Consider the following 12,500-nt stretch of genomic DNA (forward strand, 5'->3'; position numbering starts at 1 on the left):
CAAGGTGAGGCTGAGTCACTAGGCTGAGCCTCCTCATGGGTCAAGGTGAGGCTGAGTCACTAGGCTGAGCCTCCTCATGGGTCAAGGTGAGGCTGAGTCCCTAGGCTGAGCCTCCTCATGGGTCAAGGTGAGGCTGAGTCACTAGGCTGAGCCTCCTCATGGGTCAACGTGAGGCTGAGTCACTAGGCTGAGCCTCCTCATGGGTCAAGGTGAGGCTGAGTCACTAGGCTGAGCCTCCTCATGGGTCAAGGTGAGGCTGAGTCACTAGGCTGAGCCTCCTCATGGGTCAAGGTGAGGCTGAGTCACTAGGCTGAGCCTCCTCATGGGTCAAGGTGAGGCTGAGTCCCTAGGCTGAGCCTCCTCATGGGTCAAGGTGAGGCTGAGTCACTAGGCTGAGCCTGTTCCATCAGAGTCCCCCCGACCTAGGGACTGGTTCAGGGCGGATCAGGCCGGTGACGTCAGCGGGCCGGAGCGCTCGGCTGGTCCTTTGTGCCGCTCACGCCTCGACCTTCACGGCCCCAACGTGCCTCCTCCCCCTCCAGCCTTCACTGACGTTTACAGAGCACAGTGGTGTTGGGGATGTGCATGCATTGATTGATTCCTTTTGTGTGTGTCTGTGTGTGCGTGCGTGTGTATGTGTGCGTGTGTGTGTGTGCCCCCCAGCCTGATGAAGGAGAGCCTGGAGGTGTGCTCCAGTAACAGCAGCTACCTGGTGCTGAACCCGGGCCGCTTCGACTTCGACGTGTCGGACTGCTTCCTGCTGGGCTGCCCCCTGGGCCTGGTTCTGGCCATGAGGCGCACGGTGCTGCCCACCGTCCAAGGTGAGACCCCTACGCTTACATTTAGGGCATCAAGCAGACGCTTTGATCCAAAGCGACTCACAACAGGTAATACACACGTTCACACACCGACGGCGGAGTCAGCCACGCAGGGCGACAGCCAGCTCGTCAGGAGCAGTCAGGGCGAGGTGCCTTGCTCAGGGACACCTCGACACTCCTGGGAGGATTGAACCAACAACCTTCGGGAGACCAGAGTTAAGATGACCCACCTCTAGGGCCATGTGGTTGAACCCACTAGCAATCATTTACCATTTCTACAATGCACTGTTATTTCATATTTACATTTACATTTACATTCAGGGCATTTAGCAGACGCTTTTCTCCAAAGCGTCTTACAATCAGTGCATTTGTCAGAAGAAAGAGGAAGAACAATTTATGGCTGTCAGTACAGTAAGGATATTCATAGAACAATCGCCAGGTAAACCCATTCCCCGTATACAACAAAAATATCTAGGATACGATTTTTTAAGTGCAAGGACGTACAACATAGAATAGGTGCGTACATTAAGTGCCAGGATGTACAACATACAATAAGTGCATACATTAAGTGCCAGGACGTACACCATACAGATATCATATATCATATATATCATATGATCTAATTAATAAATGGAACAAATATGTAAATTGAAGTATGGACAGCCTAGAAAATGGATTGGAAATAAGTGTTTTCTGTTCCTTACCACGAAGGACTTGTATCCGTACAGAAACTCATAAAGATCCACTCTACAGACGATGTTACCAACCATTTAAGTGACTGTGTCTGCCGCTGCTGTAATGATAAAACGAATTGGTTCTACTAATAGGTTGTTTGCAGACAGAATTGCTGTTTGCAAACAAAACCGGGTTCCTATCTTTCTAATGGCAGCGGATTAGCCTGTCCTCTGCTGGCATGTAATCCTAACTAATATCCATGTGAAAACACAGTCCCCCCCCCCTCCAGCCGTGTAGCCAGAGGAAGTTCCCCTGTGAAGGGGCTAGGTGTTGATTTGCTCTGACCCTGTGAACCACGTCCCAGGAGCACTCTCCTGTATGCGTCTGTGTGTGCGCTGTGGGGCCGCTTTACCCACTGCTGCTAACAGGCCAACGGCATGGCTGTTTAACTATGTATGTATACCGGTATGGATGCGGAAACAACCACATTCACGATGCGACATGTTATTGCACGGGGTACGACACAGCTCGATTAAATAAGCGTGGGCATCATTTCGTTTTTCAAAAGTACAACTGATGTGACCACTGTGTCCTCCTATCATGAACCTAAGTGGCAAAAGACGTCGCGTTAGGCCGTTTCCTACTGCTGTTGTGTTCACGCTTAGCAAAATCAACTCAATGGGCGGAGATCACAGGATCAACGTCCTGGGTCTCGAACCATTTCAGTCCAGTTTCCACATTTCAAATCATATCGGGGCGCAAAATCGGGGTCCAAGCAAGCGCTGCGTTGCATTGTGGGTCGTGTTACATTGACATGGGAAGTCTACTGTGTAACCAGACTCCCTGGGTCTCCCCCCTGTGTCTCCCCCTGTGCCTCCCCCCCCGTGTCTCCCCCCTGTGTCCCTCTCCCCCCTGTGTCCCCCTCCTCCCTGTCTCTCCCCCCCCGTGTCTCCCCCCTGTGTCTCCCCCCTGTGTCTCCCCCCCGTGTCTCCCCCCTGTGTCCCTCTCCCCCCTGTGTCCCCCTCCTCCCTGTCTCTCCCCCCCGTGTCTCCCCCCTGTGTCTCCCCCCTGTGTCCCCCTCCCCCTGTCTCTCCCCCCTGTCTCTCCCCCCCTGTGTCTCCCCCCTGTGTCCCCCTCCCCCTGTCTCTCCCCCCTGTCTCTCCCCACCTGTCTCACCCCCCTGGTCCCCCTCCCCCTGTGTCTCCCCCCTGTGTCCCCCTCCTCCCTGTCTCTCCCCCCCGTGTCTCCCCCCTGTGTCTCCCCCTGTGCCTCCCCCCCGTGTCTCCCCCCCGTGTCTCCCCCCTGTGTCCCTCTCCCCCCTGTGTCCCCCTCCTCCCTGTCTCTCCCCCCCCGTGTCTCCCCCCTGTGTCTCCCCCCTGTGTCTCCCCCCCGTGTCTCCCCCCCGTGTCTCCCCCCTGTGTCCCTCTCCCCCCTGTGTCCCCCTCCTCCCTGTCTCTCCCCCCCGTGTCTCCCCCCTGTGTCTCCCCCCTGTGTCCCCCTCCCCCTGTCTCTCCCCCCTGTCTCTCCCCCCCTGTGTCTCCCCCCTGTGTCCCCCTCCCCCTGTCTCTCCCCCCTGTCTCTCCCCACCTGTCTCACCCCCCTGGTCCCCCTCCCCCTGTGTCTCCCCCCTGTGTCCCCCTCCTCCCTGTCTCTCCCCCCCGTGTCTCCCCCCTGTGTCTCCCCCTGTGCCTCCCCCCCGTGTCTCCCCCCCGTGTCTCCCCCCTGTGTCCCTCTCCCCCCTGTGTCCCCCTCCTCCCTGTCCCTCCCCCCCGTGTCTCCCACCTGTCTCACCCCCCTGGTCCCCCTCCTCCCTGTGTCTCCCCCTGTGTCTCCCCCCGTGTCTCCCCCCCGTGTCTCCCCCCTGTGTCCCTCTCCCCCCTGTGTCCCCCTCCTCCCTGTCTCTCCCCCCCCGTGTCTCCCCCCCGTGTCTCCCCCCTGTGTCTCCCCCCTGTGTCCCCCTCCTCCCTGTCTCTCCCCCCCGTGTCTCCCCCCTGTGTCTCCCCCCTGTGTCCCCCTCCTCCCTGTCTCTCCCCCCCCCCGTGTCTCCCCCCTGTGTCACCCCCCTGGTCCCCCTCCCCCAGTGAGCCAGCTGCACCCGGCCTGCTCCCAGGTGTTCAACCTCTTCTACCCGTCTGACCCCTCGGCGGCCCGGCTGGAGCCCCTGCTGCAGGCCCTCTTCCACCGCCTGCCGCCGCTGGCCGTGCCCCGCTACCAGAGGTACCCCCTGGGGGACGGACGCTCCGCCCTCATAGGTGAGAGGGGTGGGGGGGGGGAGGGGGGGGAGAGAGAGAGAGAGAGAGAGAGAGAGAGAGAGAGACTGATCTAAAGAAGGTGCCTCTCCCTCAAAACGAATACCAATCCAACCGAATATTCTTTAAAAATGTGCAAAAGAACACGGATGTGGCCCGGGTGTCTGACCCTCTCAGCCATCTGTCTGTCTGGGTCACAGCAGCAGGACTAACTCCTGTCCGCTGGGCCCCAGACCTCTCCGTAACGGCCGATTATCCCGTGGTGGGCGCGGTCCTCTCAGCCCGTCTCTCTCCCTGTGCAGCTCTGCGTCGCGGCGTCTGGAGAGTGGAGCGCTCGTCTGTTAGTCATTGTGTTCGCTCGGCGCCGACGAGGCAGGCTTGACTCATCGCTCGCCTTAGTTTTTTTTCTTCCCGCCTCTCATCGGCGCTGACTTTCCTTTTCTTCTTTCAACTCTTGAAGGAGATCGTTGCTGGTTGTGAAAGCCTAGACCGCGTGTGGATGAGAGGATAAGATGCTTTGGTTCATCACGGACGATGTGTTAAACAGAGGAGCTAATTGGACGTAGCATGGCGGCCTGCGCTAAGCAGGATCAGAGAAGGACTCCTGAGGTTCATGTGGAGCGTCGTTCAGAGGATTGATTTGCTGATCCGTCCTTTGGCGGACACTTTATCCCAGTGACATGGAGTTCTTTTTAGATACATGCCGCTAATGGGCCGATAGGGATTCTTGCTCAGGGACGCCTACAGGTAGACTGCGGGCATTTGGGTGTCAAACCAGGAACCTTTCTTATGTTGGTCAAGCCATCTATGAGGTGGCTTATTACAGTGGTCCGGACCTCTGTCACTTTAGCAGAGATAAAACCAAAAATGTAACCTAAATACGATGAGACAATGACATTCCAGCGTTAACTATACTCTGACGTCGGCTCGGACAACTCCATTGAAAACAACAGGGAGGAGGCATAATATAACGATTTAATGGTGGATTTATGTTGTTTGTGTAAAAAAAATTAAACATGGTCAAACGATGTGCTTGGGGTACATGTAACAAGGACACCAAAATCAGCGGTTGATGAGTAAATGCCCGATTCAGGATCTGTTTCCTAATTCAGTTACTACTTTGTGTCCGCCGTGTGTGACATTCGTTGGTTCGAAGACTTAACCCCCGCAACTGAACCCCTCCAAACCCCCCCCCGGACCTCACTATTTTTCCGACCCTGGCTACAGCCCTGCCCCGGTTCTACCCTCCCCATTCTGTGATGTCTGAGCACTAATGTTGTGCACGTGCGCGCACACACACTAGGGCTGCACGATACTGGCAAAAAAATCGTACTATCTTATAAAAAAGAATGAATCATTGCATCATGATTGATCCGTTCTGAGCCTCACTTGTACTGTGCACTGGCAGAGGCATCCAAAACGGGGTTCTGCTTTGGCTTTGCATGGACTTCGGATTTGGCTTTGCACTCTTATTCAGATCCTTGTGGTGGCGAATCAAATGGGGGAATGAATTAGTCGTGTTGCCTTTTGTTGTGGCAACAATTGCAAGCACTCTTGACAAAGTACCTGTTTTTGGTCGAGGTTGTCTTTTCTGTAACCAAAATAATTACATACAACTGAGGATGCTGTTCTCTTTGGAATTGATTCTTGCTATTGCTGGCTCATGTTGAAGTTCTGTTCTACGACTAGCGGGGGCCGTCTGCGACTGCTTTGGTTGATCAACATGATCAGAGATTGGTGGTTTGCTGTGCATGCAGAGCCTGCATGTCACTCCCTAGCAACAAACTCTGAGCATCCAAGACCCCTTCACTCAGAGAAAATTATGTTATGTTTCTATTGTAGATCAGTCATGGAAAATGTATTTTATTTTATTTAAACACGAGAACGATATATCGTGCAGCCCTAACAAACACACATTCAAACACACACACACATACACACACACACGCACACACAATCACACAAACACCACACACACACACACACAATCACACAAACACCACACACACATACACGCACCCACGCGCTCCCACACATACACACAGGCACGCAAAAACGCACACAGATGGGCAAACACACACACACACATACACACACACACATACACCCACACACACACACAAACAAACAAACAAAAAAACATGCACAAGCACACACACCCCACACAGCGTAATCATTTCCTGCCCTGAGAAAATAAGTTGCAATTAGTTGTTTTGAGAGCAAATTAAATCTCTCCCACACGGGCTCGACTTCAACATGGATGCCTTGCACAAACCCTGGTTTATTGGGATTAATGGTTTTAATATGGAAGGAATAAGATCCCCTTTTTCCTCTGCAGTCCGTCTTCATTAAAACCACGAGCCCTTTTGAAACAGGGTTGTGCATACGCTCCATTTCCCATGCAGAGAGCAATCACGTGGCCAATTTGAGTGTCCTTTAGCAAACCCATTTTACATGATAAACCAGAACGAGGGACAGAAGGACAGAGAGGGAGACATTCAAATGTGCTATTCCCTTATTCACTGTTTAGAAAAGATTGTGTGTTTGCATGTATATTTGTGTGAAGAAAGCCTCTAAACCACTCTCTTTTTTATTCTCTCTCTCTCTCTGCCTTTCTCTGTGTGTGTCACTATCTCTTCTCTCTCTCTTCTCTCCTCCCTCTCTCTCCTCTCTCCCTCTCTCTCTCTCTTCTCCCACTCTCTCTCCCTCCTCTCTCCCTCTCTCTCCCTCTCCCTCTGTCTCTCTCTCTTCTCTCCTCCCCCTCTCTCTCCCTCTCTCTCTCCCTCCTCTCTCTCTCTCTCTCCCTCCTCTCTCCTCTCTCCCTCTCTCTCTCACTCTCCCTCTCCCTCTGTCTCTCTCTCTTCTCTCCTCCCCCTCTCTCTCCCTCTCTCCCTCTCTCTTTCTCTCTCTCTCTCCCTCTCCCTCTCTCTCTTCTCTCCTCCCCCTCTCTCTCCCTCTTCTCTCCTCTCTCTCTCTCTGTCTCTTGGTCTCTCTCTGTCACTGCTCATTGTGTGGTGGAGATAGAGGGGCTGTGCATTGTTCCAGGGACTGCGAGAGGGAGGAAAAGGCCCTGCGAGACGTCGGGCTGGGCTCATTAGAGATAACAGATTGCCGTCTAGGCCATGTTTTTCTGTGTGTGTGTGTGTGTGTGTGTGTGTGTGTGTGTGTGTGTGTGTGTGTGTGGGTGTGTGGGTGGGTGGGGAGGAAGGCGGAGGAGGACGGTGGTGTGGGTGGTGGTGGGGCTGTTGCTGTGTGAGGCACAGAGATGCAGGCAGAGTGCTTCAGCTGTGAGAAATTAGCAAATATTGTTTCACACCTCAAAGCTGAATGTAAATACGTGTCAGAGAGAGGAGAGTGGACTCGATGAGGTGCTGCTGCCTTCAAGATCTGTGTTCCAATCTCAGAAGACTACTGCCCTCATGGTAGACTGCAGATCTTAGAGTCTGTAGTCCTCTCTGGGGGGTCTATCTCTCTGTCTCGCTCTCTGGGGGTCTTGGAGGACTAGGATCTTAGAGTCCGTATTCCAGGACTACAGAACTTAGAGTCCGTAGTCGTCTAGTTATGTTTCCACGTCGATGCAAACGCAAGGGGTTTACGGACCCATTACGTCCTTGCGTCCACCGCAAGGGCCTGACATGCGCCTCCCAAAAATGTTAACCTTGCATCGAGGCGACACGGCAGCAAGGGCTTGTGATTGGTCTGCTCACTCAGGCCCCGTTTACACGAGAACGCTTTCGGGTAAAACCGACAAAATATTTTATCGGAAGTGCCTCTCGTTTAGACGGGTGACGGCGTTTTTTGGGGCTTAAAAACGCAAAAATCTGAAACCACCCTCCAGAGCGGAAAACTTAAATACGCTCCGCCGTAGCGTTTCTGTCTACACTGCCAAGAAGCAAAGCTCTACTCAGATCTGCTCACGTCGCGTACGCGTTTTACGTCACATACAGCGCCAGTACAGGGAAATAAACATGTTGGATTATTTCCATGCGTCGGACCGTCAAGCTGCTCTGGCAGCTCTAATAACTTACAGGAGTCTTTCCATGAAATGTACAGGATATGTACAGATATTATTACTGAACAGATAAGGATCTGTAATTATGTTTTGGTTTTCGCGGCGCAGATAAGAGAAGGACGATTCTACGCATGCACTTAGACTTGGCAGTGTTGTGTGATAGTGTATCACAGCCCCATCTAGCTGCCTGACATGCATACCCAATTGAATTCCACACACTTTTGCGTCACCGTATGCACGCAGATTTCCTCCCGAAAACGCTTGTCTAAACGCGGAATAAAAAGTGAAGACGCGACGCCACTTTGGCGCCTTCTGTTCAGACCGTCATCGTAGACGTAGCCTAAATGTTGATCACGCAAATGATCGCACATTTAATTGATCTGTTAAAAATGCGCCATCGACGGCGACATTGTCGTATCTCCGGGATTCCCCGTCCGAAAAAACCAAGACAACATGATGTGAAAAAATGTCTATTTCCGTCTGTTTACACTCGGGGAAAATCCTGCTTATGCCGGTTGCCTAGCAACCCCATCATGCGCCCCTCCGGTGCCCGACGTGAGCTGCAGTTTGATCAGGTACCCCCCCATCAACCCCAGCTCCAGGCACTGTGTGGTCTGCGTGACCTCACCCCACCCCCCTTATCTCCCCATCCCCCTCGCCGGGGCGGAGGTGATGGCAGGTAGGGGCTGACCCCTCGCTCACCTGATCCAGAGCGGCTTTAGAGAGTAGGCCGTCCTCCTGACGTCACCATGGCGACGGCGGGATAGTGAGCCGGGACCATAGTGTGGGAGAGACGTGTGCGTGGATGTGCATACACACACAGCTATAAACACAGACACACACAGAAAGGTACACACAGACACACACACAGAGGTACACAGATATAAACACACACACACACACATATATAAACACACACACAGATACACACAAATATGGGGGGCCGCCTTGGACAGAATTCATACTTGGTCTTACACACAATATTATAATCTTGTATCTACACCACTATACTCATGCACACACTATTATACTCCTTTGACATGTATGAATGAGAGTGTATAGTAGTGTATGTGAGCGAGTATAGTAGTGTGTGTGAGAGAGTATAGTAGTGTGTGTGAGAGAGTATAGTAGTGTGTGTGAGAGAGTATAGTAGCATGTGTGAGAGAGTTTGCATGAAACGGAAGTGAGTTTGAATGAACGGAATTGAGTTTGATTCCTCAGTTCCTGATTGGCTGACAGAAGGGGCGGTAGCTTCTGGCGCTCCAAATACTGCACAGTCATTTCACTCTTGAATCTCCAGCGATGTTGTTATGCTGCGTTCGCACCAAAAAGATGATTTGGTCGCTTGTTCGCGTGGCCGCCTGAGTTTGAGAGGCTTCCTCTTGTGACCGCCAATTAATTCTCAGCCGGTCTCTACGTGTTGTCGAAGTACCAGAGATGTCGGAAAAACCGACCCAGTCGTTGTAGGATTCATAATATCACCCGTTCTATAAATATTCGAATCTAGAAACCTCCGGGAGCTCCGGCGGGGGGTCCTGGAGCTCTTTACCTATCTGTATAATATTATATAATTTAAAATATAACGGCCAAAAGCTGTGTGCGCCTCCGGATGATACCATGAATCTTAACGACTGCGTCTGGTTCTCGGACGTCTCTGGTCCTTCCACACCAATCTGAGGTCCAGATTCAACCACGACGTGGAGGAGAAAGGGATTATTGCCGTTTGTGGACTCCCGGAGCTCCTCCGGCGAGGAGGTGCAGGAGGTCCCGCCGGCCCCCGGAGCTGAGCTCCCGGTCCTCGCCGGAGGAGCTCCGGGAGTCCGCGAACGTCAACAACGCCCTTTCTCCTCCATGTCGTGGTTCAATTGTAATGACCACGGAAGAGGCAGTGAATGAAGTATTGCTTAGACAGCGATTTATTAGATACCACCGCTAATAAACCGTTGGAACAAACACAAGACCGGTAACCACGACAACGGCGGTAACCACAACAAATCCTGCGAAGCGGAATCCCCACGAGAGTTCCCCCGCTAAGGCCCGCCCCCATCTCCCAAACCCTGTGAGGCTACAATATTATATTATAAAGATATCTATATATTATAACATCTTGTATTATTTAGATACAGAGATCCTGGACTCACGCTGGAGCTCCCGGAGTGTTCTAGATCAGAAGCTACCGCCTCTTCTGTCAGCCAATCAGGAACTGAGGAATCAACCTCACTTCAGTTTCAGTCAAACTCTCTCACACACACTACTATACTCTCTCACACACACTACTATACTCTCTCACACACACTACTATACTCTCTCACACACACTACTATACTCTCTCACACACACTACTATACTCTCTCACACACACTACTATACTCTCTCACACACACTACTATACTCTCTCACACACACTACTATACTCTCTCACACACACTACTATACTCTCTCACACACACTACTATACTCTCTCACACACACTACTATATTCTCTTGCATAAACAACTATACTCTCATACATACATGTCAAAGGAGTATAATAGTGTGTGTGTGTGGTATGATGGTGTATATGCAAGATTATTATAGTGTGCAAGACGCAAGACGCAAGTATGAATTCTGTCCTGGCAGCCCCTCATACACATCACACACACACACACACCCACACACACACACACACACACACACACACACACACACACACACACACACACACACACACACACACACACACACACACACACACAGATACAGATACATACACACAGATACACAACACACACACACACACACAGACACACACAGATACAGGTACGTACACACCGATACAGACACACACGCACAGATACACACAGATACAAACACACAAACACACACAGATACACACCTACAAACATACACACAGATAAAAATCACACACACACACACATACAATTGCAGACACACACCCACACAAACACACACACACACCATTGCAATCACGCAGTCGCAAACACGCACAAGAAATCCCAAGCACACGATTGCAAGGACACAATCACAAACAACAACACACACAGTCGTAAACACACGATCGCTGACGCAAACACAATCAGGGACACACGTAATGTGCTTAGCTAAGGATTGTCTATGCTCTGTGTAATGAGCTTGGATTGAATTAGTCTCTTTCAGAATAAAAACAATTTATACTGGTGACTGATGCGCTGAAAGGTTGATGGCACGGCTTGTGCTGAAGTGACCCCATGTGGACACACGGGTAAACAGTCGGTAAAACACACACAACAAACAGGTGTCAAGTGAATGACTTGTTTACCTGATCAATATTTGATCCTCTTGTTTCCTCCTCTCTTTCCCTCTCCCTCTGCCTCTCTCTCTCTCTCTCTCTCTCTCTCTCTCTCATCCTCTCTCTCTCCCCCTCTATCTCTCTCTCTCTCTCCATCTCTCCCTCTTCTTTCCCCTCTCCCTTTCTCTCTCTCTCTCTCCCTCTATCTCTCTCTCTCCCTCTCTCTCTCTCCCTCCCTCTCCCCTCTCTCTCCCTCTCTCTTTCTCTCCCTCTCTCTCTCTCTCCTCTCTCTCTCTCCCCCTCTCTATCTCTCTCTCCCTCTCTCTCTCTCTCCATCTCTCCCTCTTCTTCCCCCTCTCTCTTCCTCTCCCCCTCTCTCTCACCCTCTATCTCTCTCTCCCTCTCTCTCCCCCTCTATCTCCCTCTCTCTTTCTCTCCCTCCCTCTCTCTCTCTTTCTCTCTCTCTCTCTCCTCTCTCCTCTCCCTCTCTCTTTCTCTCCCTCCCTCTCTCTCTCTCTCTTTCTCTCTCTCTCTCTCCCCATCCCTCTCTCTCTTTCTCTCTCTCTCTCTCTCCTCTCCCTCTCTCTCCTCTCTCTCTCTCTCTCTCTCTCTCTCTCTCTCTCTCTCTCTCTCTGTGTTGTTGTTGAACTCGACAGTGCTTGTTTGCTCCTGACGTCCCTTGAGGGTAATGATCTCGTTGGTGCAGCAGGACACTGATGTGATCAATGCTGATATGTATCCCAGCAGAGGTGTGTCCTCTCTGTAATAACTGCATACAATACTGCGGAGAGTGAGGGAACACGAACCATTCAAACTGAATTGGATATGTCTTTTGGTCCCAGAGGAAAACAGCTACGGCGACAACAACAGAATATCTCTCTCGCTCACACTCTCTTTACCTGCCGTATCTATGTATTGTATCTATCTATTCTATCTGTCTCTATCTCAAATGAAATTACCTTGGTTGATGCACACTCGGAAATTGATCTGTCTGTCTGTCCGTCCGTCTGTCCGTCCGTCTGTCCGTCTGTCTGATTGTCTTTCAGTCTCCAAGTCTCTAGAACCTCTCCTTGTCTCTGAGTTCAAGGTTAGGGTTTAACTCTGGTTCACAGTTTAATTATTCTGGAGGGAATCTCTCTCCCATTGATTGGTTGACGGCCTGTCAGTCCTGTTTTGGACCATTCGCGTGATGAAGGTTTGTCGATTTCTGTGACATGCAGCATTCCCTTTACAAAGTAATTAATAATCCTATGAGAATTAAACCCTGCTTTTCAGAGGTGTTTAAAGGCGGATTCCGTTTCCAAAAATATTACAGGAAGTACTAAATTGGCTCTTATAATACGTGCAATATTTATTCAGACCATTTTGGGGCCTATTGGAATTTTCAGTACATTTTTAAAGATTTCTAGACTTTTTCTTTATTTATTCCGACAAACAAAAAACCAGTTTATCCTCTCCTGCCAGCCCGGCTTGCTGAT

General features: G+C 51.2%; 1 protein-coding gene across 1 annotated transcript in view; it reads left to right on the plus strand.

Annotated features, from left to right (window-relative positions):
* pitpnm3 (PITPNM family member 3) overlaps window positions 1-12,500 on the plus strand; it is a 97,318-nt gene that overhangs the window by 60,086 nt on the left and 24,732 nt on the right. The window contains 2 exon segments of the mRNA XM_079733433.1: window positions 664-821; window positions 3,575-3,745. Of these exon segments, the coding sequence (XP_079589559.1) occupies window positions 664-821; window positions 3,575-3,745 (329 nt within the window).

The sequence above is a fragment of the Pollachius pollachius genome, assembly GCF_949987615.1.
Source record: "Pollachius pollachius genome assembly, chromosome: 3".
NCBI lineage: Eukaryota > Metazoa > Chordata > Actinopteri > Gadiformes > Gadidae > Pollachius > Pollachius pollachius.